A 22,463-nucleotide genomic window follows, 5' to 3' on the forward strand; every position below is an offset into this window, starting at 1 on the left:
ATATGACCGTTTTACGTAAAACCGTTTTGCTTCATAGTTCAATGAGCATTTAAAAAAAGACAAGAAGCAAGGCTACGAAGTGTGAATAGTCAGTATTATAATCATATATTATGCTTCCATTTAAGTGATAATGTTGTAATCAAACGCATAACTTTTGAAGTGCATGGAGAAAGGCTGATCGAGAGCACACACAGAGTACAATAACAATTATTCCCATAACCATGAATGCAACATTAACCACAAGACAAACATGGCGACCTGCATCGGCATGGTCGCAAGAGTTGGAGGCACTGTTCTGACTGTGTTAAAGCCGGTAGCAAGACAATGTTCAAGGCAGAGGACACGTGTGTTCATCCCGCACCGCTTTTCCCACGGAGCCCGGAGCAGTTTGTACGAGCATGTCCGTGAAGGTTATAGCGACAAGCCCGAGCTCGATATGAGAGCAGTGTGTGAGGAGACCGACAAAGTCATAGCAAATGTAGAGAACAGGAAGGGGGACCTGCGAGGGGACGATGTCAGGAATATTGTAAGTGTTTCTTTTATCTGCAAATGCCGTCCTGTTTGGGACATTAAAGCCGTGACAACTTTATCTTTTCTGGGGTTAACAGCGGGCTGTGTGGCTGCTTATAAATGAGCAAAAGCACAGAATGTAAAGCATAATATTTATTTTAACAAGTTCAAAGAGCTGAATGACCTTGCTGCCCAATTTCTATCAACATGTCAAAAAACTGAGGGACAGTGAATGACACACACACACACACACACACACACACACACAGTATATATAATTAATATAAATCAATCTTGTTGTGTTAATGTTCATATTACTTATTGTGTACTGTCCGAATATTTGGACAAATTGTATTTTGTATTTAGCAACATTGTTATTAAAACTTTAATGCCAATAAAGCACCTTTGAATTTGAATCTGTACATCTTAAGATCCACGACGTTGACATTCACATTGTTCAGACACAGGGAACTTTATTCTAAATTCTAGGCTTTTTCACACAGTTCTTGCATCTCAGCATTAAGCAACAGCTCAATATACTCAATCAGAGTGCAGCCTGTTGCTAACCTAGCCAGTGTTGCTCGTACTACAGCATAACATGCTATTGGTGAGTCAATAATAAAATTGAATTCTTCGCTGGAATACCAGTAAGGATGGATGGAACATCACAATTACAATTATTTTTTTAATATTATTTTGTTATTAGGGACCGTGTACAATTTTATTAGGGACCATGTACAATTTTAACTATAAATGTTACCATTTGACGCATTGTACCAGAGTTAGCCACAGTTAGGACAGCCATCTGCAGTCCCCTGGCAGGGCACAATAAAAAAAAAACAAACACACACACACAGATTTAAAGCTCTTAATGGAACTGCAGCTCTTTATGTCATCTGTTATGTGGTTCATATTGTAACATCTACTGGCTTGACTTCTGTGTGTTGACTCTGACTCATCAGAGAGGGAACAGTGACACAATGTATGATACAAGGTCAGATGAGGCTTCGGAGTTTTAACACAATGGAATATAACAGATTCACAACACTGAGTGACTGAATGGAAATGATGTACAATACATTTACAATTGGTTATAAAGTCTGTTAAAGTACTCATAAAAATGGTAATGTAGGTTAGAGTTGAGCCGGATACTCGGCTGAAACGAGTATCCGGTACGGATAAAGCACTTTTGCCGAGTACGAGTATTATACGAGTAATACGAGTCAATATCTGTTCTCGGATTGAATAAAAATCTTGATTGGGTAGTTGACTATGTCTGCGTTCTGTGATAGGCTAGTCGTCACAGCGCCCCTCCCCTACACACATACAGATTTATTGTGTTGCTGTGTCCCGCTCTGCTCACTCACACACAGAACAACTCTCTCTGTCTGTCTCTCCCTCAGTCACTCAGGTTCGCCGGTCTTTTCCGTTAACGTTCAGGGTTTTTTCAGCTTCAGGTTTGTTTTTTACTTCGGTTTGTAGTACTTACTTATTAACCAGTAGAGTTCTGGTAAACGTGGGGTTTGTTCAGACGTGATGCTTAGTAGAATGCGACTCGCGTTGCGTCTCTGCCTGTCGGAGATTTTTTTTCTTTTTTAAACCGTCAGCTGGCTCTAAACAGATCTGAAAAACACAGTCCCCCCCGCACCCCTCTCTCTCTTTCTCTCTCTCTCTGTCTCTCTGTTACTCACTCACACACACTCTCACACACACACACACACACACACACACACACACACACACACACACATACCTGGTGTGGAAATAAAAAAAATAAAAAAGAACCACACTGATCATAAAAAAATTAAAAGTTAAAAAAAAGAAAGTTATGTTGAGTATGAAAACTCTTGTTCATTACATTTTACTTCATAATTGCAACCGCATGTGTTGTATTCATTGTTCTTGCTCTGTATATAGTTTATCGTGATCAAAACCATTGATCTGAAGCTCAATGCTGATGCTGTCATGTAGTTTTCTAATCAGCAATAAATATAACAATTTCTGATCAACCCATCTTTTCAATTGCATGCTTAAAATAACATACCGTTAAAGCCCCGCCCATTTCAAGACAAACAGACCCACTTCCGGGTTAAATCCCGCCCACTTCCGGGTTAGGCCACGCCCAGTCCGAATACAGATACAGATAATTCATATGGTATACAGATACAGATAATGCTGTACTCGCTCATCCCTAATGTAGGTTATGATACTAACTATAATCACAATATTGCTTCAAAGAAATGTCGGAACAAGTAAATACAGTATTTAGAATCGGACCAAAACTTTGTTGGTCCACTGTTGACACACAACAAATTTAACTCAGGTTGTCAGTATCTCTCAATAGTCTTACATACTGTATATAGGCTACGAGTACATTGAAAAACTACTGTATAGGAAGATGCAGCAGACATACAGCTAAACAAAGACGACAAAGCTAAAGCAAGATAAGCCAACTCAAAAGATATAGCTATTATAAGCATTCAAGCGTTGTCCTTAAATGTGGATAAAATGTAATTTTAAGGAAAACATGGTGAGCCCACTGTTCTACTGGATTTTCAATTGTGTGTGTGTGTGTGTGTGTGTGTGTGTGTGTGTGTGTCCACTAGGTATGTGTGTGGCAGGAGCTTCAGGCAGTGAAGACAGAAATCTCAGGGCTGGAGGAGCAGAAGAAACACATCAGTGACACAGTCAAAGCTCTAGTGGTCAGTAAAGGTTATTACAGCACTGGTCACAGTCACCACTTTTCTGATGTTTGTGTTGATTGTTTTGAATATATAGAACTTATGGATGTGATTTCATTTTCACTACTTTGAGTATAAAGCTGCATCCATAATTGTGACATGAATCATCTTTTCTTCACAGGCCAAGAACGACAAGAAAGCCCTCGGCAATGTAAGTTTGGCACTTTAGAACTTAATACTTTATTGACTCAGTCAATCTTGGCATTATTACTCTGCTTTCAGTGCACTCTTCAGTGGTAAATCACATTTGGGACCAGCACTGAGTCCTTGTTGTTTATCACGCAGCTTCCAGAGTACACCCAGGCTCTGCAGAAGGGCCGAGAGATCCGCAACAGACTGAATCAACTTTACCCCAAAGAGACTGAGCTGGATCAGGAACACTATGGACGAGCGCTCAGACTGCCCAACGCCACACACCCTGATGTGGTGAGGACACACACACACTTTGTCCTGTGCATCTGGGGTAGTCTGGCTATCACCAGACCAAGCTCACTCTTTTAATATTGAACATCAGTCTGGGGAGTCTGCTCTGTATTTTCTACTGCACAAGAGGTGTGATCAACGGGCATAGTTCAAATGACTCTGTACGCAATTGAGATAGTCCTTCAACCAATCAGACCAACGATCCGGGTGACGTAGTAGTGACAGCGGCATCAACCGGTTGCTGCGCTTCGGTGGCCGCTTTGTTGAATGTAAACAAGAAGCTGCTTGGTCGCTTCTCTATCGTCATTGTGTTAAACCCGCCAATAGCGCGCCAGGTGGATAAACCAGTTTGTGATTGGTCCCCGCAAAATTGTAACGGAAGCAGGATAGATAAATGTACAGGTTTCAGCCTGAGCTGCAGGGCGAAATCAAATCGCCGGCAGATCGGGCTGGGTTTACCCAGTCTACGTCTGGGGAGAAATTTACTGCGAACTGTGTCTTTTTAAAGTGAGTGTAGTTTGAAACTTCCTAAAGTTCATCTTTTCTTTTTCAGCCAGTTGGAGACGAGAGCCAGGCAAGGGTGGTGGAACTGGTTGGACAGAAACCAGGTAATTGATCTGATGTGTCAGATCAATAATAATCTTAAGTGCTTTACCCTTGTGTGTTTAAAAATACAAATATCTTAATCTGCGCTCTCTCTGCTGTAGAGTTTGACTTCAAGCCCAGAGGCCATGTAGAGCTGGGGGAGGAGTTGGGTCTCATCAGGCAGCGGTGAGGAGGACTCTGACCTTTGGTTTTAAGTACTTGTCCCACTTGATATTCCACACGTGTTTTTTGTGCACTATTCTTCTGAACCTTTTGTTCAAAGAAAACTGAAGAAGAGATGGTAGTTTTTCTGTTTAGTCAGCCTGCAGGTTCAGAGCAAAGATACGAAAAGTTTGAAGAGCAAAGTGCCATTTTGTATGAATATGGTAATACCATAATAATTTATCTAATATTAAGTTCATTGATATGAAAGGGGGGTCATTATACTTTGTTCCTCTATTCCCATTCTGCAGACATCTAGCTCATGTCTCTGGCCACAGGTCCTACTATCTGAGGGGAGCAGGGGCCAGACTTCAGACTGCACTCCAAAACTTTGCCCTTGACACACTGCAGCGACGGGTAAGCATGTGTTTTGAAATATTAGATACTGTATAAAGTCTGCAAACTGAATGTATTATTATTTGTATTATTCTGTTAACATATAGGATAGCCAAACTTGAGTTTTCTTTTTGACTCCTGCAGGGCTTCATTCCTATGGTTGTACCTGACATGCTGAAGGGGGCAGTGTTTGTAAGTAGCAGAACTCTGAGCCATTTGTTTCGAAAATTCCTGATTTTGCATAGATGTTGTCAAGAGAAGACAGTTTGACATAATTGGAAGATACTAAACTTAATATCGTTAAAAAAAAAAAAAAAAAAGGAAAGAAAATTTACATGCACATCAATAAAATTTGCGTCAAAAGGAGCCAGCTTTCCCCCCTGGGCGCCTCCCTAGGGAGGTGTTCCTGGCACGTCCAGCTGGGAGGAGGCCTCGGGGAAGACCCAGGACTAGGTGGAGGGATTATATCTCCAAGCTGGCCTGGGAACGCCTCGGGATCCCCCACTCAGAGCTGGTCAATGTGGCTCGGGAAAGGGAAGTTTGGGGTCCCCTGCTGGAACTGCTGGAACTGCTGGAACTGCTGCCCCTGCGACCCAACCCCGGATAAGCGGATGTAGATGGATGGATGGATGGATAAATTAAATATCAAATCAAATATTTTTGAAACATAATACTCGGACATATCAGTTCGAAGACCAAAGCATCTTTCAAGCCACACAATATCCTACTCCCGCTGACATCTCCTCTTTTATTTTTTTTCATCATTCTGTTTCGTCCACCTTCAGGAGGGTTGTGGAATGCAGCCCAACGCCCATCGCTCTCAGGTCTATTCACTGGACCAGGCCCGTTTCCCAGACCTCAATCTGGCTGGGACGGGAGAGGTCGGGGTGGCAGGTAAAATTCATTCTTCTTCACTGTTAATAAATGTATGCACTAATGTCTTAATGTGTTGCTATCACGATGAGGTTTTAATTTCATCGAACAATAAATAACCAATAAGGTTGTTTATCAGTACCAGTGAACGCTACAGGTGCTTTCCTGGTTTTCCTTTGTAATTTCACTAAACACCACACACACACACACACACACACACACACACACACAAACACACACACACACACACACACACACACACACACACACACACACACACATACATACATACGTTTGTACTTTGTTTACCTAGTTAGAGCTTTTCTAGTGTAGTAAGTGTAGAGTTCCTCTCTTCTCCAGGCTATTTCATGGATCATGCAGTAAATTGGAAGGACCTGCCTGTCAGGTGAGAAGTACCCCTCACTCCTTGTTTGCTACGGATAGTGTTATATTGGAGTAATTCTAGCTGACATGATCTGTCATCTCCCGCTGCAGGACGGTGTGCAGCAGCACCTGCTACAGAGCAGAGACGGACACGGGCAGAGAGACATGGGGGCTCTACAGAGTACATCACTTTAACAAGGTTACAAGGACATATTGTATATTAGAGACATACGAGTTGCTTGGATGAATATGTATACAAAACTGTGTATTGCTAACTCTTTGTTTGCTGTTAATAAGTGATTGCAATTTTTTTTATTAAGGTTATAAACAAGTGCCTAATTTATTATGATGATGAGCTTTTTAATTAACTGTGTGTTGTGTGTCTGTCTGTCCAGGTAGAGATGTTTGGAATAACAGCAGATGAGACAGGAGAAGAGAGCTCTCAGCTGCTGGGGGAGTTTGTCTCTTTGCAGAAAGAGATGTTTTCTGCACTGGAACTACATTACAGGTTAACACACACACACACACACACACACACACACACACACACACACACACACAAACAAATAGAAATACATTCTCTCACATACAGTCACAATCTTAGTTGCCATGTTGTTTCATACATCCAATAAATTTGACATGATATGTAGAATATTTGTGTGAGTTATGGCTCTATTTGTAGCTCCAAGGTGTCTGTATGTGCGTTTTCACTCAGAGTGCTGGACATGCCAACACAGGAACTGGGTCCTCCAGCACACAGAAAGTATGACATTGAAGCATGGATGCCTGGGAGGGACAGCTATGGAGAGGTCAGTCCCATTATATCAGTTACCTACTTACATTATTTCGACATTGTAAGTCAGATGCGTAGGAAATGACTGGATGTCAACTGAGATATCTGCTGACTGTGACTAATGTAAAGATGTTAATTTGTGATAATAGACAAACAAAAATGCCTTCAGTCATTAGTGACTCCCTTTCTTTGTCAGTCAAAAGTCTGTAGGGTGCCCAAACATGCGAGGAACATTTGGACTCTATTTAGCTACAAAATGCTGCACAAGCAGTTGAGGGGGAAAAAAGCAGTACTGCTTTGAAAGGTTGAAAGAGAGTCAATAACTTCTGTTTAATAAAAAAAGACAATGGTAAAGATGATGATGGTACTGCATGTGCTATGAATGCCAATCATGTCTAATGGGGGAAGATGACAGATTTTTTTCCATTCAAACAAGGTCTGTCTATTGTAGCCATACCCATTGAGCTCCACAGAGCCAGTTAGCTGTATTTAGCTGCTGATTTTGATTGCTGTTCTTCTCTCTCTCTCTCTCTCTCTCTCAATATATATATATATATATATATATATATCAGATTTCCAGTGGGTCCAACTGTACAGACTACCAAAGCAGACGCCTCAACATCCTGTATGAGAGAGAGGATGGCAGCCTGCAGTACGCCCACACAGTAAGCATTGCTGTACAATCCTGCGGGTTTAGTTCACAGCAGTGTACCATCTCCATAATGTTTTTTTTAATTTTTTAATTTTTCTCTAGGTGAATGCTACAGCATGTGCCATCCCCCGAACCATCATCGCTATACTGGAGACTCACCAGACCAAAGTAAGACACCAACATGAGGGCACACTTCACACATGAGGGTTCACACAAACCTGGAAAACCTTTAATGCATTAAATAATTGTCCTAGAGAATGACAAAATAGATTCAAGACACTATAAAAGCATAAGTCAGCGACTCCAACAAAACATGACCTTGTTCCCTTTCCACTGGGCTAAATTCATTTGCATTAGGGCTGCACGATATGAGGAAAATGTCAAATTGCGATTATTTTGACTGATGTTGCGATTGCGATATGATTCACGATATTGGAGGGAATGATCCATTTTCATTGAAACACAAATAAAAATGTACTATAGTCATGTAGTGTGATTTTTGCAAGACTCTGTACCAAACAAAGATGTTTTTCTTTAGTCTGTAGGATAGGATCTGTAGGCCCAGGACGTCGCTGCAGCACCACAATACTTCATTCAGAATGGTTAGACACATATTTTGCCTTTAACAAATATTGCGCCCCCCCTGCGATTTGGATATTGCACTAGTCCATATTGCAATTTTGATAAAATTGCAATTAATTGTGCAGCCCTAATTTGCATGCACCTGTGTTGAAGTAGCTCCCCCTGGTGATTGTTGTTAGTCAAAACATTTTTATATAAATTGGTCATTAGAAATGCTGACTTAACGATAGAAAATAATACTTCGATTACCTCTAAATTGCAAAACAGTTTTACATTTTGCTGAGGGAGAGAAATTGTCCAACAAATATTGCAGGCTTAGTTCACTCATTTACAGGCGAATGCCTAAAAGAGGCATTGGTCATTTTGATAGTCAGTAATTGTACAGTAACGACCCATTAATTCCCCCATTTCTTTACTTGTATGAGATCTCTTTCTTGGGTGTAAAATGCCCATTAGAATAGTGCAAGGAGCACTTTCTCCTGAACAAAGAAATGCAGTACACCTCTTCACTTTGTTTTCTGGGTTGTGATTAGCTTTTAATTTAGCATTGTCAAAATGCATGTCACAATGAAAAACTTTAAATAAACACTTTATTTCTTCTGTTTTTGTTTTTATTTAAGCATTTTACATCCTCTATAAAAATGGGCATTAAAGGGGCGATATGCAGTTTTGGCCATTTCTTCGCTGTTTTCTCGCTTTTTGCTCGCAGGTTTCTCTATAGAGCTCCCCCTACAGCTTGGGAATAGATATTTGGCAGCTCCTATGTTTACTTGTGTCTGAGTCCTCGCTCGGTCGGTCTGCCGTTTCCTCTTTCTCTGTACCTCCGACAATGCTTTCCTAGCTTTCTGCTTCTTTTTTGCCGGCTCAGCCATGACGATAGTGTGAAAAACTCCATCGCTACCTTGTTAGCCGGTTCCTGAATGGCCATATGCGTGCAGTGCCGTGAAGCAATTCGTTGCATCGCGAGACCTGATATCACGCGATACTTCCTGACGCTGAGGCCGGCGACTCGCCGGCCCAAAGTTGCAAGGGATTTAGTGCAACCCAATTGGTGTAAACCCAGCTACTTCAAAATGTTTTTTAACATATTTATTTCAAGATTTTTTTAAATCCACTGGACTTAACATCACTGTGTTGTTAATGATGCTATTTTTGTTGCTGTTTCTTTTGTCTCCGTCCTTTTTCTCCATTTCCCAAGGATGGAACAGTGCGTGTCCCCCGGGCCCTGCAGCCTTATTTGGGCCTAGAAGTGATCGAGACGCCAAAGTACACTCCACTGAAATACATCGGACCCAACCAGCCCAGTCGACCACCCAGACCTGCTCCCAAGACCAGATGACACAAATACAAGCACACACCTGTAAACGCCTGAGGTGGGAGCCAGTTCACATTCAACCATCAAGTCAGACAGAAAGTTGCTATTTAACACTCATAAGGATATTTCATACATTTTGTTGTGTGCCTATTGTTAAAGGACAATTCCGGCGCAAAATGAACCTAGGGGTTAATAACACGTGTACCGAGTCGACCATTCTCTGGGATATGTTTTCGTGCTAATCGAATGTGTCTCTAGCTTGAAACAAGATAGCGCAAACCGCTGATTAGCTTATAAAGCTAGTCGTTGGGGCACGGGTAACGTAAAAAGAAATCGCTATTTCTATACCACTAACAAGGCTCAACATAGCACCACACTTCCACGGTAGCATAATGAGGGTCCCTACATGTAAACCGAAGCATTGAGAACTTTGTAAGTGTACAGACAGTTTATTAAAAAGATAGTTTATAAAAACAGTAGCGTTCACGTATACAAGCAGGCGCCATCTTGGGAAAACCGGTCAAACGATGAACGCCGTGCAACCAGTAACCAGTATCATAGCTCAAGCTAGTGTAGTGTATCTACTGTCGCATAGTAGAGGAATTACCGTATAGTACAGGAGAAGCTTGCAGGCAGTTTCGACTTACATTAGCTGTTTGAGTTTAATTACTAATGTTAACTATCATTTTAGTGATCAATAATTAGCCTGTGTCCATGTTATCTCCTTACATATACCTACGCTCTCCGTCTCTGCAAGATTGGGAATGATTGAGATTTCTCTTGGCACAGCTACCAGAAGACTTACAACTTTCAGACACGTTGCTCACGTCACATTTACGTCGTCTCTCTCAGTTGGAGGCTGCGCAGTAACGCTCAGTGCTCACCGGGAAAAGTGCTTCTAATGGCCTTCACTGGTCTCCGTCCAGAGCAATGGGATCTGTTGGTCCATTCTATATACAGTCTATGCGTCTAGCTAGAGACACATTCGATTAGCATGAAAACATATCCCAGAGAACGGTCGACTCGGTACACGTGTTATTAACCCCTAGGTTCATTTTGCGCCGGAATTGTCCTTTAATGATCTCCACAGTCCTTCAGATTAAATGAAATACAGTCTGACTTTATAATTGCGTGCAACAATGTTTTAAGGCGATGGATCAGACCTTACTATCAGTTCATTGTCACTGTAAATATATTTGTCTTTTTTTGTCAAAGGCCATGAAATTGTGAATGCTAGCATGGATGTGTGTTGTCCAGCTCATGAGGACCATAATAAGGATAACCAATAAAGATACGTCTTTAATTTCTGTCTCATATATTGCTTACTGACTGTGTTTTTCTAATTCCCAGTATTTTTTATATACATTAGCAAACATACTGAATGACATTGTGACCTTGAGGGGGGCCTGCAGATGGAGCACAGAAAGAAACTGCTCGCAGATGTGACATAAGTCTACAGGCCTGTTAATATCAACTGTTACAATGTATCAATAATTGATGTGCTAAAGTAATAAACCAGCAGCCATGGGGAGGTGATGATGTTTGCATGGGCCTTGCAAATACAATGAGAGCTTTTATAATAATATTCTCACTGGGCATATAGTGGGATATGAATAGAGTGGAATTGCAGAGAAGTTTAATTGTTCTATGTATACATCCCTCAAGCCCTCTTAATGGGCTAGCTTTAAAAATCATTAACATGTCTGAGATACACAGATTACACGTTTTATATACTCTAAGTACAGGAAGAACAACTGACATCTCTGGCACCTTAACACGGTTTGGGTTCTGATCTGGTCTCAAGTCGTCACCTGACACACACACACACACACACACACACACACACACACACACACACACACACACACACAGCTCCGCGCGGCTCCACCTCGCTCGGCGGGTGTGTGAAGATCCAGCCCGTTATTTCAAGGTTATCTCCTGCAGGAACCTCACTTTTCGGATCCTATGGGAATTCTGATAACCGCAGTTTTTCTTTGGGCTGTCGTCGGAGGTAAGCATTTATCACATTCATTAAACCCCTGCAGTGTATACAGTATGGCGCTCGGTGTGAAATGACGGTAGAAAATGCGAGTGTAGCTCTGCAGGCTGCTCTGGTGACAAGCCCGCACTGCCTCAACTGTAACGTCAGCCCTTGTTATTCTTCTTACCGGTATGTAGGCTATAACATGGTATAAACAGACGAAACTAGAGCGTTAAAAGAATACTTTATGGAGCAGCCATAAGGCGTGCTAACTATAATGGCGAAAGCCTCAGGGGTTTAGACTTAATAGGCTAAACAAAAGCGTTGTTACATAATTTGTTTTGCGCCTACCTTTCCGTTTCTGTCTGCGGGACTGTGGATGCTGTCACTGGTTGGTTTGGACGTTTTTTATTTTTTAAACAAACATTTTAATGTTACTGACCCCCCCCAAACAGTCCTATTGAACAACATAATTGCAAATTACAGCTCCGCACAGGTGAGCGGAACAGCGCACAAGTGCACGTGATGCACGGTGACATGCGCCAGCTGCGGTGAAAACGTGTAAATTAGTTAAAATAAGTGTAAGCTACTATAGTGTCAGAATCAGAAGGACGTTTGTCTCTCACAGAGACATTCGTATATTAGTCTGCAGTGGTGTTACGAGCTGTGTTATGCGGTATACCGACGATAACCTACATACAGCCTACTGTTGGGTAGGCTGGGTTTAAATTATTTAGCTGTCACAGTGTGTGAAGACAATAGCCTAATTGTCAGACCCCACCCTAACGAAGTAACTGCCTAGTCTACATTTTACAATTTTACTTATTACCACAGAACCAGCAATCTTGCTGTAGCCTAGCCTACCACTAAATGCCACTGCAGACGTCAATTAAATGCCAAGATGAGGAGTAATCTAATTATAAACTGATTATTGCGCATCCCCCCTATGTGCACCTGAGTTTGTACTGTTGTTTTAGATTACAGGAAGTCTTTTTTGTAAATATGGTTGTTTTATTTAAGTTAGATTTACTTAATTTGCTTAGAGGGTGTTGCCAGAAAACTAAAAAAATATTTCTAAATTGACCGAAATATTATGGGTTGACATTTAGAATTATGACAAAATGAGCGTGCAGTAATTGAACAGCATCATCTTGTACCTCAACCAGAGTTCCCAATACATATCAAAAAAAGATAAGCAAGCTGAATTGTAGGTCCTTGTTAGATTCAATGTATCTCTGTGAGAAAAGGCACTGATGCCACACAGCTTATGTGCCTTTAATGATCTGCTGGCAGGCGGAGATTGGTGACTGATTTAGCCCTGGTGGGAAACTACCTGTGTGCGTGCTAAAGCCTTTGAGAATATCTGCGTCCTGGAAAGAGAGAGGGGGTTAAGCTTCTTTGCTGTATTGCTTTACCAAGGTAACTGTGCTTACCTTAATGAGGGAACAGCTCCACCCACACCCGTGCAGGACAAACCATTGCTAAGTAAACAAAGTAGTTCATCTGTGGTGCTCTCTAACACAGTTTGGCACAGCTTTTGCTGTTGCAGAAATGCTAAATATACTGAATTGTCTTCCCATTCTCCATCTCTCTCCCTACTCTCTCTGTATCTCCTTCCTTGTTTTGTGCCTCAGTGGGAAGCCGGCCAGTTACCTCACCCCTTAATGATGCAAAGGTCAGAAACAAGTCCTTTTTTAATTTCCCCACCATTCGGCATTATTTCAATGGCTCGACCAGTAATTGTTTTTTTTTGTATTGTGCTTTTAGGTTGAATGTATTATTCAGGAGACACTGAACGAAGACGGGTCTCAACATGAGTGTGACCCACAGCTAGCAGGTGACGTCTCTAAGTATCTGTTCATCAATACAGAAATAGCAGTATGTAGGCTAGTGTTTAGAGCTGAAAGAGCTATTCGATTAGTTGTAGATTAGTTAGTAGCTTGGGGTTTTAGACTGTTGGCAGGACAAATCAAGACATTTGGAGGTGAATTGTGATGGGCATTTTCTGACAGGTTACAGACATTTGATTGGTAAACTTTCAATTTAACATTACATGAAAATAGTGAACTACGGTAATTCATCTATCACAAGATGCGTTTGTCTTTTGCCTCATTTGCTGAAATGTACAATCAATCTAATCTGTGATGGGTCTTTTGTTGGGTAAAACAGTTACATTTGTAGATAATAATGTTGGGATATTGTACTTTGTTCTTGGTGCGCTAATGTGTTATTGCGTGTTTGTCATTGTTTTTGCAGAGGAACTTGATGAAGTGCAAAGACACCAGGGCCTGCTCAGGGAGCTGCAGAGGCTGGCTGGTGATGCTATGCACAAATTCACATTGGCACACTTTGTTGTTTTAACTCACTATTCACTACAACAACACATAGTCTGATTTGGTGTTTCATTTATTTTCCTTGGAATCAAATGAATGTAAAAGTCACGCACAAGACAAGGACTTTTTTTTTTTTAAAGTAACTATGTGAGAGAAGTGATGTCTTTACCTTCAATCACACAATTGTGCTCATACATTTTAACACCACATGGCACTGACTATTGCAGTGTGACTGTTGCAGAGCAAGAAGACGACAATGAGCAGGATGAGTATAACCTGGCTGATGATGAGAGCGACTTCGAGCAGGGGGATGAGGAGACGGAGGAGGAGAGAGACCTGACCAGCCTCCCGAAAGAGACAGAGGAAAAGAAAGAAGACAAGACAGAGGCAGATGACACCAAGGAGAAGATAATGGAGGAGCCCCGGATTGAAGACAGAGGGAGGGACAATGAAGAAGAGCGAGCCAAGGAGCTTGAGGAGCTGCTAGCTGAAGAGATCACCAAGGAAGGGAAGGAGGAGCGGAACGATGAAGAGCTCAAAGAACTGCTGAAAGAGCTGAAGAAGAAACGCTACGAGGCGGTGAAAGAGAGGGAGATCCAGAAAGGCTCTGGGGCAGAGCAGGAGGAAGAGGTGGAGAAAAAGAAGGAACAGGAGGACAAGGAGAAGAAGGGAAAAACAGCGGAGGACTTGGAGAAGCAGAGGATTGAGGAGAGGAGGAAGAACGAGGTGGAACTGATGGGGGAGAGGGAGAAGGTGGAGAAGGAGCTGAAGGAGCTGCTCAAAGAAAGAAAGGAAAGCAAGGGCAAGCCGGAGCAGGAGAGGGAGAGGAAGGAGAAGCAGGAGGAGCTGGACGAACTCGTCAGGAAGATGAAACGGGTGCAGGAGGAGGACGAGCAAGAGACGCACGGCAACAAGAAAGAGGACGGCGTGGACGAGAGGACAGCAGAGGAGAAGAGCGAGAAGAAGGAGGGTGAAGAGGATAAGGTGCCCGATGAGAAAGCAGAGAATGAAGTCAAGAAGAAGGAGGCGGTGGCGGCGGCAGAGGTGAAGGAGCCGCTGCAGAAGAGAGTGATGGAGAAAGCGAGCGATGAAGCCACGCGGCAGTTTGAGCGGGAGAGGTACAAGAATGCGGATGAGGAGGATGGGGACGAGGAAGATGAGGATGAATATATCAGAGAGGATGAGGAGGGGCAGGAGGAGGAAGATGATGAGGAGGGTAACGCCGAAGAAGATGAAGGGGAGGTATGTCGAAAAATAACGTGTCTTAAGGGGGGTTAGGGTTAGGGTTAGATAGATTACAGATTAATTAGCCTTGGCTCACTAGTATAATTATTATTAACAATACATCCATGGGTATTCAACAACGAAGTTAGCATCCCCATACCCAGAATGCAACGCTTTACAGATCTTGGAGGCTCTCCATAATATTTACCATTGTGAAGATATCTATTTCTATTTCTATGCTATTATAGTTTTCAGTTTTACACCTTCAGTACATATTCAATATGTAACAGGTAGTTTAAAAAAAGTATTTACAGTCAATTTATTTCTATGGCCCTCACATACCTACCAGCAGGTACCCCATATGTACAAAATATTTTCACATTTTTTTGCAGGCTGTCATCTAAAGCATTACCATGTGTCCTGTATTGGACTGGACACACATTGGATTGGATTATTGTATGCTGTGTCATATATTCTCATTTGTTCTGTCCAAAGGAGCTGCTGGAGATTGAAGCAGAGTTGCGCAAAGTCGCTGCAGAGCTGAGGGAGTTTCGCAGAGGATAAGACACACACACACACACACACACACACACACACACACAGACTGACAAAATCCTTTGTTGCAGTCAAAGTCACACATTCAGCTCACACTCACACACCATTTTACAGCCTTCAAATCCCCACAGCACTCAGAGAAATGTCTTCAGATGTGAATCTGTAAATGGACATCAGTAGAAACTGTACATACTGTTGTTTAATTTCTGCTTTAAGATTGCCTGGAAAATATGTCTGAGTGTTAAGGAAAAAGAGACACATTTTCCTGAGAATCTAAAAGATATGTGTCCATCTCCACTCGTGTCCCTGTCTCTGTACCTGTAAATGCTGTTTGTAAGGTAGACAGGTGATTTCCCTCCAGTTGTAAAACGCCATGGATGCAAAGCATTCAGCACTTTTATTCGAATGTTGTTTTTGACTGCAGATTGCCAACAGCACAAACACCATCGTCTTTGAAATCATGAATACTGGCAAGCAGCGCTTCTTTTCTACGAAGGTATCATCCTCCATGGTGTGTGGGAAAAACAGATTCCCTACTATAAGTAACGTGTGTATTTCAATATATATTTTGTGCGATAACTGATAACTATGTGTAAGCTGTTCTTGCCCTTCCGACTGTTAACGATATGTATTACTGATATTTCTACACAGGAGTAAGTCATGATTTCCTCTTTGTTTCTTTGATGATAAAGTAGAAACAAGGACTGTGTTTCATTTGGCTGTTGCACTGTTAAAACCCGACTGTTTGTGATGAACCAGGGTGACACGAACAAAACACAGCGTTGAAATTCTGACACTTGTGTCAGATGTTAAGTTTGTTTTGTGCGTGGTTAGTGTGTGACCACAGGATGTGATGTACTTAGAGCTTACAAGGTCTGAAAGTGTCACTTCAGGTTCTCAGCCAGCTTTGCACTCTTATCTTAACAAGCCAAGGAGGAGTTGAGGGAAGAGGGAGTCACTAAAGCCATTTTGTTGTCTTTTGGTGACAGCAACAATGACAATAACATTTATAAATGCTCAGTATTGTTCCGTCAAAGTTGTCATAGCTGTCATGTAATTTGTGTAAATATCCGATATCATGGTCTGTAAGCCAAGGTCATAGGAAATATGAAGCAACAGCGCCCCCTAGAGGACACTGGGTAGAAATGCACACGCCGCAGGATAAACAGGGTTACCATTGGAGGCCCACTTACTGCAATAACACAATATAGACTAGAGCACATGTGAATGCAATAATTAGCCAAATAATGAATGATTTCATGTATTTTAATATGTTATCAAAGTGCATCATATAGCAGATACAATCTCTCTTTTTCTACACAGCCAAGATTTACAATACATTTATGTATTTGAACACTGGCAAAGTAGCCGGTTGGTCAACTTGTGTAAACACGTAGTGATAATAACACACAAGATCAGTCAACACGGATGAGCTCATTACTGTCTATTCCAAAGATGAGATGTTTGTTCACTTGATAAAAATGAAAAAAATGAATGTACTGTAGTTTTCTTTTTCTTTTTTTAGTGCAAAATTGTTTCCACAAACTGTATCTTACAAACCAGCAAGAAAGATGTAGGAAATGTCTGTGTGGGGGGGGGACATAAGGGCATAGATGACATTTTGATCATTAGGAAACAAACAATTATAACAAAAACACCATTTGTAATATTACTGGCCAATCAGAGTGCTGTATTTTGTGCCTGCTGTAACTTCTTCTATGCTACCTGTCAATCAATAAACGGAAAGTGTATTAAACCATTATGTGTCGTCTGTTTGGTTTGTTGACTTGTAAATAGAGCAGATCGCTTAAACGACACAAAATAATTAGTCTGATTCAAAGGCGATATAGTTTAAGATCAAGTCATGTCACAGATTACATATAAATAACGTATTATGATTGAAACACCGTGTTGAAAAAAGCTGAGTTTGGTCACAACAAAACAGTGAAAAAGCCAATGACTTAATTTGTCCCGGAAAGTTGATGAAACACAGCATAATCCGCGATGTGTTCCTAAGGTGACTTTTAAAGGCCAGTTGGTGCAGCAGATGGACCTCCTGTAGTCTGTCTCGACTCAGGAGAGCCTGTCGCCTGCAGGCCAGCAGAGGCCTGTTTGTCCAACACTGACTGGATGTGGCTGAGCAGGGATGAGAAAAACTGGGGCACTCCCTCGTAGCCTGATAAGAGAGAAGTGTGGATCAGAACATCAGTGTGTCTGTGTGTCTGTATGTGTGTCTGTACAGCTGCAGTACCTGGGAAGATGTTGATGTCGATGACTGTGAGGGTGTGTGTGTGTATGTTTATGATGACGTCCACGCCGAACAGGGCCATGCCAAGCTGAACTCTGAGCTCTCTGACCAGGGCGGCCAAGGCCTCAGAGCTGGGAGGAGGCAGACACGGCATTTGCTCGTCCAGCTTAGAGATCAGGAGGAAATAGAAAATGTTTAGGGTTGATTTCAGCCCACTCAGGTCAGGTGAAATAGATGGGGGTCTACCTGTAAATTTAGACGACTACATGAAACTATTTACAAGCCGTAAGTGCACCTTGAATGATGCCACTCTAGTCAAGCAGTTTTGCAGATTACTTAGCCCTTGGGTTAGGATATCAAAGTGAGAGAATGGGGGAGAAGTTAAATTGGCTGTACTCGAAATACCGACATTGTGTCACAGCCGTGGATTCTGATACCGACGCACAAGGCACTCAGATGCTTGTGCGGCCGGACCAGATAACCAGAACCACTAAAGACCAACGAACAGAGAAGCTTGGCTTACAACACACACAGAGGGAGTATGACTTCATACGCCACTATATATTTACATAACAAACAGATGTTTGCTGCTATATTAATGTTCTGAATGTTGAGTACAGAACCTTTGACATAAACTTTGTTAAAACAGTATTATTACTTACTGCTGTGAGATCTGAGCTTGACTCTGGCTTGGACACCTGATGGCTGTTGAAGAAGATGGTCTTCCTTTCTGGAGGCAGAGAGAAATCACAATTGGAATGGATACAGGAAACAAATAGAGCACAGAAAAACAAGGACAAGAAAGGAAAGGAAAGGAACGGAAATATCAAAATATATATATTTGGAGGTCTGGTGCAGACTGACCACAGGGACCGGAGGGGAAGTTCTTTATTGAAGGCCTCTCTACGCAGAAGTGTCTGTCTCCTATCACAAACACCTTGTGCAGAACAGCTCCGTGGTTGACGAAACTCTGGAGCACACAGGGAGGATGGATACCAGCCAGACTCCCTGCACTGAAGATCAGAGACATCTGCAATACACACAGATATTGCACAGACTGTAAATGAACAGAGAGCAAATAAACAACAGTGAATGAACAAAACAAACATGACCGCACAAGTACAATGTTCGGCAAACCAACTCACCTCATGGGAAAGTGAGCCATGTGCCACTCTGGTTTTACAAACTGGGGTCAACAGAGAAAAAGAGGAAGTGTTTGTAGGTTCTGTCATACTTCATGAGGAAGCAAAAAGGAAAGAAGGATAATTGAATTCAGCAGTGTGAGAAGCTTTTTTGGGGTGGGTTAATACACCACTGACCATAAACCTACCCCCCCCCCCAATAATCCGACCAATACCGTCTGTATGTACTGCAGATTTTAGGTTTCACTTACAGTCACAAAGAGGCTGAGATGTGGTTACTTTACAGTTAATTTAAACATTATTAAGTTATGAAATTAAAAATATAAGAATTGAATAAGGAAGTGAAAGGCTAGAGATAGACAGAGAGTGAACTGACGGAGAGGAAAGCTTAGGCCCTGGGTCGTCACAGCCTGTTGAATGGATGACAGGTCACTGGCACTGTGGATCTCTAGGTAAGGAGGAGTGCAGATGCAGCATTCTGTTGGACAGAATATAATAGGAAAGGCATGTGTTAATATCTACAAGCAGCAGTAAACTACACAATATACACTAAAAAGCTGCAGTTTACTTAGGAGTGAATTGTGCAGCTTGCTCATGATCCGATAAGAGGCAAAGCGGTCTAGTAGCTGGGTCATGGCAGGCAGGGGGTCCAGAAGAACTGTACTGGGATGAGCCGACACATAGCTCTGTAATGTAAAAGACAGACTGAAAACTCTTCTCATTTCCAGCGTGTATGACTGAATGAATGAATGAACAAGCATACAGCTGCATACACAATCAATGTTTCTCTCAAAAGAGCCTCGATCGGACAGATACAAAAAAGTGGTTCTTTTACCTGGAAGTTAACAAGAAGCTGCTGCGATTGGCTGTCGTGCTCAGCCTCTACGATGACATCAGACAGCTTTTGAACGATGACGTCGAAGGGTCCCTGAGGCACCAGGGGCTGAGTGAGGTCAATCTGACAGAGAGAAAGAGTATGTAGTGGATCTGTGTAACTACAGTACAGTACTAGTACTATACTAATATACTACAATACTTTTCACATTGCTTATCTTTGGGTCAAGTTTGGGAATTTGTGTAAATTACGTATACTATACTATATATATATATATTTTTTTTTTTAATTGGGTCACCAATGTAGAAATCAGCAATTATTACCAAAAAAAATTTAAATAGTAAACCAACTCTAAAAACAACACAACAGCCTTTTGACTCTAGTCTGCCACAAAATCAAGGTTCCATTGACCTCTGCTATTACAGACTATAGCAGGAAAACCAGGTGTAACTACTAACACTGATGATAGCTCTGTTCCAGCAGGGTCCGGTCACTGGCATAACAAAAGGGACTAACAGCATAATTCATCTAATTAGTTATACCTGTGTAATGAGTCACAGTTTTTTTCTGAAAGCTATAGGTCTACTGTGTGTCATGACATACAGTACATAATGATGGCATGAACGATTTAAGCATAAAGTTCTGGAATTTTATGAAATAATGTGTGAAGTGTTTCTTATTTCAGTTAAGTTTTTTTAACCATGGAAAGAAGTGTCACCTAAAAAAGTTTGAAAGCCACTGCCCTACATCATGTCATTTTGGGCAAAAAATGTGGTTTGTAACATATTAATGTTGCTTGTATCCTGCCGCACAGACCCCTCTTTAATTCAACTCAAATTGTGGACAGGAATTTTTGACTGATAGAAGCTACTTACATTTTATTTGTCATTAATTACATTAAGTTCACTATTTGTGCCTGCTTCTTATGACATAAAATGTGGGGAAAAGGTGAAATAATTATTGCGTGTATGTAAAAGTATCTCTTGTGCTCCTGTGCAGTTATTCCCATGCAGTGAAATGTCTGATAAGTTACAAGCAGGCAGCCATTGTTCACGGTTTGCCACAAGCAGATTTTAGGAGGGGGCTGCAGGTGGCTGTGACATGGATTAGGCCTACTAAAGTTGTGGACATCTGTACATGACACGTGTGTGTGTGTGTGTGTGTGTGTGTGTGTGTGTGTGTGTGGTGTGTCTACTACTACTAATACTGTAGTACTTTAACTGCTTAACCTCTAGAATAAGATGATATGGGTGCAGTGTGTGTCAGTGTTATGGCATCTATACAAAGGAAATCATCCACCAATCTCCGTGTGCACACAGAAACAAACACATTTACAAAGACACAGACACACACGCACACATGCACGCACGCACGCACACATGCACACACACACACACACACACACACACACACACACACACACACACACATATATACATACACCTGCATTTTTTTTCCTAGTAGACATTTTCTAAGAAGTAAGTTGTTATGTGTTTCATTTCATGGATCATGCAGTAAACTGGAAGGACCTGCCTGTCAGATAAGAATCACCCCTCACTCTTTGTTTGCTAGTGTTATATTGGAGTAGACCTAATTTTAGCTGACATTATTTGTCATCTCCCTCTGCAGGACAAACAAGCAGGGTTAATAGACCGAAACGCAGGAATGGAATTGTTTGGTATTGTTGAATATTTTTGTATTGTTGTAAGTTATTGTAAGACCTGAAAAATTGTATGCTGCATTTGAATATGTATTTGCTTGGTAATAATATGAGTTTGTGAAATAGGGGCAGGACCAAATAAGCTATTTGCTTCCGCCTGCTCCTTCTCGAACTAAACCTTTTTTTATTTTTTTGGTTTTTGTTAAATTCTGATTGTTTGTGTTTTATTTTATGGTTTTCATTTTTTTGTTTTGTTTTCCTTTGCAACATTGTTGATTGTTCTAGATAAATAATAAAAAAAAAATGAAAAAATGAAAAAACAGAATAGCAAATCCTTCTAACTTTTCACCAAACATTTGGCCTTTCTTTATCCCTTTACTGCAACTTTTAAGGTTCATTTAATGTAGGGCCTATATGCGAATAAAAACACTTACCTCCACCACTTCCACTCCGTGGCCCCTGCAGGAAACATATTAAAATGTTTATAATGTAATATTTGATTTTAAACAGGGTTGACAATTAATTAGGCTTCGTATGTAGCAATTTGCATTGCTACTGAATGAGGTGCACAACTGTGTACACTAGATGAGTTGTTTCTGTATTGCATTAAAATAAAAAGAAAATCAACACAATCCTCATTTTGCTATGGGAACCACTTGTCTATCTATTAAGGGGCCCGGCCCCACTAACCTGAGGGGGCCCATTCACTTTTACCAGATAGACCACCAGCTCTAAATGAATTCAAAAGTCGGCTTCAACTTACGCACAGAAGTCTGCAAAAGCGTCCAGGTTCAGCCGCCTGCGTTTCTTGTCGCTGAGACAAAAGCCAACCCTGCGGCCCGACATTTGGCTGTGTGTCTGGGGGCCGCCAGCAGCCAAATGACAGCAGAGATAGACACTGCCAGAGACAGGAAGGTCTGAGTCGGTGACTCGCTCTTCTCCATTCAGCCCTCCCCCTAATACTTCTGCTGACAAGTCCTAATGTCTTTTAAGAAGTGCTTCTCCAGATTCATGACTTTCGTCCACAGGTGAAGAGAGAGAGAGAGAGAGAGAGAGAGAGAGAGAGAGA

At 41.6% G+C, this 22,463-nt stretch overlaps 3 protein-coding genes across 3 annotated transcripts; 2 read left to right on the forward strand and 1 right to left on the reverse strand.

Moving 5' to 3' along the window:
* The first annotated feature begins 221 nt into the window (after positions 1-221).
* On the forward strand, positions 222-9,573 carry sars2 (seryl-tRNA synthetase 2, mitochondrial). The gene is made up of 16 exons (XM_031283684.2): positions 222-526; positions 3,117-3,212; positions 3,373-3,402; positions 3,537-3,677; positions 4,228-4,282; positions 4,382-4,445; positions 4,733-4,838; positions 4,962-5,009; positions 5,603-5,711; positions 6,051-6,096; positions 6,186-6,273; positions 6,470-6,582; positions 6,790-6,883; positions 7,440-7,532; positions 7,622-7,687; positions 9,300-9,573. The coding sequence occupies exons 1-16, from the start codon at positions 251-253 to the stop codon at positions 9,438-9,440; spliced, it is 1,566 nt and encodes a 521-aa protein (XP_031139544.1). The 5' UTR covers positions 222-250; the 3' UTR covers positions 9,441-9,573.
* Positions 9,574-11,488: 1,915 nt separating this feature from the next.
* Positions 11,489-17,266, forward strand: LOC116038959 (DNA ligase 1-like). Its single transcript, XM_036001130.1, has 7 exons — positions 11,489-11,586; positions 11,853-11,893; positions 13,032-13,072; positions 13,165-13,234; positions 13,654-13,718; positions 13,971-14,972; positions 15,450-17,266. Exons 1-7 carry the CDS (start codon positions 11,489-11,491, stop codon positions 15,516-15,518), a joined length of 1,386 nt encoding a protein of 461 aa, XP_035857023.1. The 3' UTR covers positions 15,519-17,266.
* On the reverse strand, positions 16,758-22,441 carry LOC116038963 (inositol-tetrakisphosphate 1-kinase-like). Its single transcript, XM_031283697.2, has 10 exons — positions 22,158-22,441; positions 21,829-21,853; positions 19,735-19,857; positions 19,468-19,585; positions 19,276-19,377; positions 18,903-18,943; positions 18,622-18,787; positions 18,420-18,487; positions 17,761-17,923; positions 16,758-17,685 (listed from the first exon to the last, which is right to left on the reverse strand). Exons 1-10 carry the CDS (start codon positions 22,238-22,240, stop codon positions 17,534-17,536), a joined length of 1,041 nt encoding a protein of 346 aa, XP_031139557.1. The 5' UTR covers positions 22,241-22,441; the 3' UTR covers positions 16,758-17,533.
* Positions 22,442-22,463: the final 22 nt, after the last annotated feature.

The sequence above is a fragment of the Sander lucioperca genome, chromosome 5, assembly GCF_008315115.2.
Source record: "Sander lucioperca isolate FBNREF2018 chromosome 5, SLUC_FBN_1.2, whole genome shotgun sequence".
Taxonomy (NCBI): domain Eukaryota; kingdom Metazoa; phylum Chordata; class Actinopteri; order Perciformes; family Percidae; genus Sander; species Sander lucioperca.

Excerpts from the sequence above, each read along its gene's own strand:
- LOC116038963 (XM_031283697.2), bottom strand. The coding sequence starts at position 22,240 with ATGTCGGGCCGCAGGGTTGGCTTTTGTCTCAGCGACAAGAAACGCAGG. Across the intron at positions 19,586-19,734 it reads AGCTTCTTGTTAACTTCCAG|AGCTATGTGTCGGCTCATCC; the intron begins GTAAAAGAACCA and ends TTTACATTACAG. Across the intron at positions 18,788-18,902 it reads ATGGCTCACTTTCCCATGAG|ATGTCTCTGATCTTCAGTGC; the intron begins GTGAGTTGGTTT and ends TGTGTATTGCAG.
- LOC116038959 (XM_036001130.1), top strand. The coding sequence starts at position 11,489 with ATGACGGTAGAAAATGCGAGTGTAGCTCTGCAGGCTGCTCTGGTGACA. Across the intron at positions 11,587-11,852 it reads CCTTGTTATTCTTCTTACCG|TCCTATTGAACAACATAATT; the intron begins GTATGTAGGCTA and ends CCCCCCAAACAG. Across the intron at positions 11,894-13,031 it reads CAAATTACAGCTCCGCACAG|TGGGAAGCCGGCCAGTTACC; the intron begins GTGAGCGGAACA and ends TTTGTGCCTCAG.
- sars2 (XM_031283684.2), top strand. The coding sequence starts at position 251 with ATGGCGACCTGCATCGGCATGGTCGCAAGAGTTGGAGGCACTGTTCTG. Across the intron at positions 3,403-3,536 it reads ACAAGAAAGCCCTCGGCAAT|CTTCCAGAGTACACCCAGGC; the intron begins GTAAGTTTGGCA and ends TTTATCACGCAG. Across the intron at positions 4,839-4,961 it reads TTGACACACTGCAGCGACGG|GGCTTCATTCCTATGGTTGT; the intron begins GTAAGCATGTGT and ends TGACTCCTGCAG.